The 6792-nt window shown below is 47.0% G+C and overlaps 1 protein-coding gene across 1 annotated transcript; it reads right to left on the bottom strand.

Annotated features, from left to right (window-relative positions):
* Positions 1–1777: 1777 nt before the first annotated feature.
* Positions 1778–3345, bottom strand: INSL5 (insulin like 5). Its single transcript, XM_010175706.1, has 2 exons — positions 3171–3345; positions 1778–2016 (listed from the first exon to the last, which is right to left on the bottom strand). Exons 1-2 carry the CDS (start codon positions 3343–3345, stop codon positions 1778–1780), a joined length of 414 nt encoding a protein of 137 aa, XP_010174008.1.
* Positions 3346–6792: the final 3447 nt, after the last annotated feature.

The raw sequence follows: 6792 nt of genomic DNA, 5'->3' as shown, positions 1-6792 counted from the left end.
GGAGGTAGTTGAGTTTAACAGCAGGAGAAATGAACATTCAGCCTAACTTTCCCCATTTCTGTTGTTGAAAACGGTTGTGAAGGACTAAGGCAACTTTCAGTCATTTTGAAATGTGGTTACTTAAGCCTTTCAACAGTGAATATAATAATTGTATTTCCCAGAGCTTTCTCTCTGGGAAGTGATTCTCTGTGAAATGCTGTTTTGCACCTGATTCTGGCTGCTTTCAGAACCAGGCATCCCTGTAATACTTCTTTCTCCCTGAATTTGCCTTCACAACATGATCCCCAGGTAGAAACCATAGAGGGATTTTTGGAAAGTCAGACAAAACCATTTAAAAACTATCTCTGTTAAATGGCAGTTGCAGGTCGTTAGCGTGTGCCAGGCCCCGTGCACATGCTGTGTTGCAGATGCTGTGTCCCTTCAAGCTGCAGTAGCTCGGTGCTTCAAGTCCCCCTGCCCTGGGGGACAGAGGGACCCTCCAAACCTTCCTGCCAGGCCCAGAGATGCCCTGGGTGGGCTCTGCGGTGCAAGAGCAACAGAGAGCAAGAGAATCAGGAGCTTTGCTCTTCCTGCCTGGCTGCTCTGGAGCCCCAAGAAAAGCCCTGAGAGCAGAGAAGGTGGCCCAGAGAATGTGGTTACTTCTGCATGGAGAATCACAGAATCATAGAACAGTTTGGGTTGGAAGGGACCTTAAAGCTCATCCAGTCCCAACCCCCCTGCCAGCAGCAGGGACACCTTCCACTAGACCAGGTTGCTCAAAGCCTCATCCAGCCTGGCCTTCAACACTTCCAGGGAGGGGGCATCCACAACTTCTTTGGGCAACCTGTTCCAGTGTCTGACCACCCTCACAGTGAAGAACTTCTTCCTAATATCTAATCTAAACCTCCCCTCTTTCAGCTTAAACCCATTTCCCCTTGTTTTGTCATTAACTGCCCTTATGAAAAGTCCTTCCCCAGCTTTCTTGTAGGCCCCTTCAGGTATTGGAGGGCTGCTATAAGATCTCCCCAGAGAAGACAAGCTCTGTCCCATAGTACTTGAAATCAAGTGAAAAATGTATTCAGATTCTATCATGTTTAGAGTATTTGGATCTAACATGTCTGGGCCTTTCTATTGAAGGTGCTAGAATATAGCAAAAAAAAAAAGGAATTTGGGTTCTCAGCTGATAACCTGCCTTTAGAGAAGGGGGAAGTACAGCCTATGAGCTCAGAAGTGTATTTCTAGTCTCCCTGGGTGCAAATTAACTGTCCACTAGGTAGGACCTCAGGTAGATGTTACTGGAAGCAGCTGGAACAGGAGATGAACCGTGGCTGCTGCCTGCTGGGTGTGGTGGGGTCTGGCTCAGCCGTGCCGCACTGCGCAGAGCTCTCTGCACGGCTGTGGTGTGATTCTGAAGGCAGACTCATTACTACCCCTGAAACCTGCTGTTGGATTTTCCTAAGAGAACAAGCATATAATAAATTGCTTATTGTATTACATTTTATGTGCAAAGCTGAAACTAGAACAATAGTTAGATGGGAAGAAATAGTTGTACTCATGACTAAAAGTTTAACTCTAAACCACTGTAAACACTTTGTGGAATCCAGACAACCCAACCTGAGCTGTGGCTGCAGCTCTTTGCTGGTTTGCACGACATTTAACCTGCAGCCTTTACTCCCTAGTGTACCCCAAAGAATAAAGCTGCAATTAAAGAAGACAACTGAAATAATTGTGGTTTATGTCATGATTATTTTAATCCGTCAAGGCTGTGACATTGAACCTCGCCAGCATCTGCCATGTTTTAGCACAGGGAACTGATCTCTCTCTCGCTGCAGCCGATGCTGCAGCAGGATGTGGTCAGCAGCTTGGCTGCTTCGCGCTTTTCTAGCGTGGATGTTTTCCTGGTGCGTTGCAAGTCTCGCTCTGTCTCAGGCTGGACGTGGATTTCTTGGCTGTCAGTCTCCAGCCTCTGGTCTGTGTACATCGAGGAGTCGGCATAATCGTTGTTCTCTTGTGGGAAAGGCAGCGGGTTGTCACTCTCTGTCACATAAAAGTTAGAAGATAAAAATTAGAAGTCACGGAATCATGAGTTGTTTATAATATTTCTCTTACTAGAAAGACAGAGCAGCCTGCAGCCAGGGAGCTGAAAATACTACCCTCTGTCTTTCTGATGTGAACAACCACGATGTGCCAGATCACTGACTTCCATGTGCCAGATCACTGACTTCTCACCGGGGTAGTATTAAAGTAGATATGTGAGGTAAACACTCTGTGATTAACGTGTTAAAAACCCCGTAATTCATGGATTTATCCTGAAGAGTGCTCTTTGTAGGAGTAGTTGCCTTATCAGTCTGACACTGATGGATTTGCTTCGAAGGGTAAACCCGTGATGTGATATGTCAGTGGCACTTGACCAGCATGTGAACCTGGAGCTGCCTGTGGGTTTCCTGAAATGCAGATATTACGTTAAGGCATCAGCTACCCCACAATTTAAAAGTTTCTGGATGTTCCTGTTTAAATTATGCTTGAGATTCATTTGCATTTTGAATAGCCAAGTGGGCACTGCCTGGTGGAGTTTGCAAAGATACAGGAGTTATACTGCTTAGTTCAGCAGAGGGGTTTCCTCTCCTGTAACAGACTCTCAGGCAGGGTAATGCAGGTGGCATCGCTTTTTATCTTTGATTAAAGCTGCTGCTACAGTAGAATTTTCAAAAAAGGCAGATGTTACATATTCCCATGTGCATGGGAAGTGTAGAAAGCTTCTCTTCCTGTCACCTGCCTCATTTATTTTCTTTTCTCTAGTTATTTTAACCTATCAGAGTACAAATTTCTAGCAGTGCAGGTAATGGCTGAATTTTCTGACTGTCTAAAAATGTGCTGATAAATATAAATATATACAACACAAGGTGAAGATACTTAAATTGCAGAGTATATAATCAACACACTTTAATTAGAATATTCTTAAGTTATACTATTCTGGTTTCTAGTGGGGAAGGTGGTGTGTCCTACTGAGGACAATGTTGGCACTGACTGCAGCCAGGCTTGTCTCTGACATTTCAAATGTCACGGCATGGAGATTTTCAGTGTTAGCCTGGGGCTTAACTCGTGGTTCCTCAGGCTGATTGGGAAAATCTTGATCTAAATGTTTTCTATTTAGCAAAAAAGAGCACACTAATGCATTAATTAGTACTTACCAAACAGGTAGTGATAATCACTCAAATGCCTTCTCCACCGAGAGCCGCCGCAGGTGAAGACGACGGCTCTGACGAAGTCTCTCCCGCAGAGCTTCACGGTGTTTCCTTCACCTCTCACTTCACCTGTGGTGATCAGGAGGGAGAGCAAAGCCAGTGCCAGCACCGAGCCCCTCATGCTGCCCACGCCCAGCTTCCAGGCTGGCTGTGAAGGGATCTGTGGGTCCAGGGTGAGGAGTCGTGCTGAAATCCTCACATTTATACTGAGGGCCCCTCCGCTCCACTGAGTACGGCTCATTCTGAGGATGACTTAATGTTTGCTAAAAACCGAGTTAATCACTTGTTTCCGGTAATGTTTTAAGTGCTTTGGGATTTGTGCTGGGATTTCGGGCAGGTGGTTAAAGACTTCTTAAGGCCACGTAACTGCTTTACTATAGGAGCACATGTAGTCTAACATGTTTATAGGGTACGGGCTTAGATCAATACCATTAGTGTGTATGTTCTGCAGAAATGAAAGGGTGTTTACTACGTGATTTGTAGGTAATGGGTTTTGTCTCTGTGTGTTCCCCACACTGCTGTTGCCCAGTTGTGCCTGTTACCACAGTTTGAGCAATGTGGGGTCTTTTTCTGTTAATGATCCTAAACTAAAAGGCAGTTAACAACTTCTGGTCTCAACATATGTTGTGTATCTCTTTGTTACCCCTGCTCCCTTCTCTTGCCAAGTGTCCCCTTGCCAAGCTGGCAGCTGTGGATGCTCCAGAGGAATTTCCTGGTGCTGGGTAGGACAAAATTACGTACCAAGGGGTTTTTGTAGCAAATGCAGGCATCCAAGTCTGCAAACATTCCTACGTGATAGGATGTGATCCTGCGGCACGCGGAGCGTTTGAGCACGGTGAACTCGCGGTAACACAATGGACAGAGCAGTGCAGGTGTTTCAACATTGGGGAAAACATCATCAGGTTTAATAAGCTAATGTATGCAGAAGTTCATGTGAGGAAGTTTGGGGACAGATCATGCAACTTCGGAGCACTGGAAGTGGCCTCAAGTTGCCCCAGGGGAGGTTCAGATTGGATCTGAGGAAAAACTTCTTCACCCCAAGGGCAGTCAGGCATTGGAACAGGCTGCCCAGGGAGGGTGTGGAGTCTCCTTCTCTGGAGACATTCAAGACCCGCCTGGACGCCTTCCTGTGTGATCTCATTGAGGTTCCTGCTCTGGCAGGGGGGTTGGACTGGATGATCTTTTGAGGTCCCTTCCAATCCCTGACACTCTGTGATTCTGTGTGTGAGTTGCTGGACAGCCTGTGTCCGTAGGCATCGCCCTGCGGATACCTGGATGCAGTGGAGTAGCTCCCCTGCAGCTGCACAGCTCACGTTTGTCTACAGTGAGGCTTGTGGACGTGGCCCTTGGCCAAAAAGGCCCAGAAAAGAGAGGGACAGGCTCTAAACAAAGCACTGAATAGCTGCAGAGCAGCATCCTGGCCGTCCCTGTCCTTTTGGTGATACCTGGAGGACAGAAGCGTGTTCTGAAGCAGCGTGGAGCGGTGTTACTGCGCTGGGGAACCAGAGGTCAGTACATTGGTGATGGTGCCATGGGCGTTGTTGGCTGCTGTGAGCTTCTATAAAAAAAATATCTTGCAATAAAATGCCTTAAGGAGAAGATTGTCAATTATGAGGTCAGAAATTCCATGTTTAAGAACAAAATACTTTGGAGATCTTTAGCACTTCCTAGCACCACAAGTGTTTTCCAGCACCATAATGCTCCGGTTAATTAGTTTACACGATGTGCAGGGTGAATTACTATGTGTTACAGCCTTGACAGGAGCTCATTTTTTTTTACCAGTAGCACCAGTGAGTAAACAATCATGACCACCAATGGAAAATACAGGGTGTATTTTGCTCAGATTTGTAATAATGATTAACACATGATTCACCTTAATGGCTGAAATGCACAAAGATTAATTTTCTGTCAAGGGTAAGCTCGCATGTTCACTGTAAAACGTGCAGAAGACAGAAGGGTGTGGATGTTAATGCATCACAAATGATCTTTTTAACTTCAGTGATGTGTTTAAATGTTGGATGTTTATTGTCAGGCTAATGAGAGAGTCTGAATGTTCTGTATCTATCAAATACACGTCTCGCTCCGTGGTGCTTGCAGGAGCAGACAGCTATTGCCTCTGCCAGCGTGCAGGCAGGGCTCCGGTGACCACCCGTCAGGCAATGAGGCTGATGTTCTTAATTACTTAAATGTTCTGAGGCTCCATCTTCTTAATTACTCATCTGTAGACACTCATTATATTCTCTGAGCAGTCAGTCTCTGAAAATCCTCTAAGATTGGTGGGTCGCTGGGTGATTTTTTTTCTGTTTCTTCTGATCTGCCCCAAAAAGCCACCCCAGACAGCCCAACGCTGCCCGCATCCAGCCAGCAACGCAGGCCAGAGCGAGCGTTCCCAACAGCTTTCAGCTCTCCAGATGCTGGGGGTGGGCTGGGGAGGTGATGAGATCTCACAAACCCACAGCTCTGGCTTCCAGAGCTGCAGAAGTCGGTCCTTGCTCCAGGAGCACAGCGTTACCTCGTGTGAGGGGCTTCCAGGGAAGTGTCGGTGTGGAGCAGAGTGAATTGAAACGGCAATTTTACATGATCCTAACTTGTCTGGAGTTGAAGAAGTCAGTCTCTGACCTGGTGTGGAGCAATCTGCAGCTCACAGGAGCACCTGATGGCATTCAAAGCTCACAGTGGTTTATGGGATGGCTGACAAGATGGATCTAAAGAAAAGTCCATTCATCTGCTGTATGATTTCAGAGGGAAGGTGCCGGCTACATCTGGTAAGGCCTTGGGCTGCGTTGTGGAGTGGCCTCTACAGGGGGTGATTCTGGCATTTCTGCTTTTGTCCAGAATCACAGAATCGTAGTGGTTGGAAAAGACCTTTGAGATCATCGAGTCCAACCATGAACCCAACACTGCCAATCCCACCTCTAACCCATGTCCCTGAGCACCTCGTCTGCCCGTCTGTTCAATCCCACCAGGGAAGGTGACTCCACCACCTCCCTGGGCAGCCTGTTCCAATGCCTGACTGCCCTTGGGGTGAAGGAGTTTTTCCTCAGATCCAATCTGAACCTCCCCTGGGGCAACTGGAGCCCATTTCCTCTTGTCCTGTCCCTTGGGCCTTGGTTGAACAGACCCACCCCCACCTCTCTCCACCCTCCTCCAAGGGACTTGCACAGAGCCACAAGGTCTCCCCTCAGCCTCCTTTTCTCCAGGCTCAACACCCCCAGTTCCCTCAGCCACAAGGGAACTCAGCACACTTGTGCTCCAGACCCTTCCCCAGCTCTGTTGCCCTTCTTGTAACCCTTCGAGTAACCCTTTGCCCTTTGAGTAACCCAAGGAGAAAAGATCTGGGAGGAAAAAAATAAGGAGAAAAAACCCAAGGAGAAAAGAGGATGGAGACCTTTGTGTTATCTCATCTGTTTATCTAATGAAGGGGACTTCCAGGGGAAAATTTAGAGCATTTGAAAGAAGTTTCTAACCAGTCTGGTTTCAAAGAGACATTTTAATGACTGAAAAAGAATAAATGGTTTGTGTTAATATTACAATCAGTCTTTCTGCTGTTCACGGGCTGAGAGGTGGG

The sequence above is a fragment of the Antrostomus carolinensis genome, unplaced genomic scaffold (assembly GCF_000700745.2).
Source record: "Antrostomus carolinensis isolate BGI_N321 unplaced genomic scaffold, ASM70074v2 scaffold3939, whole genome shotgun sequence".
NCBI classification, from domain to species: domain Eukaryota; kingdom Metazoa; phylum Chordata; class Aves; order Caprimulgiformes; family Caprimulgidae; genus Antrostomus; species Antrostomus carolinensis.
This window is presented reverse-complemented; position numbering and strand designations above follow the sequence as displayed.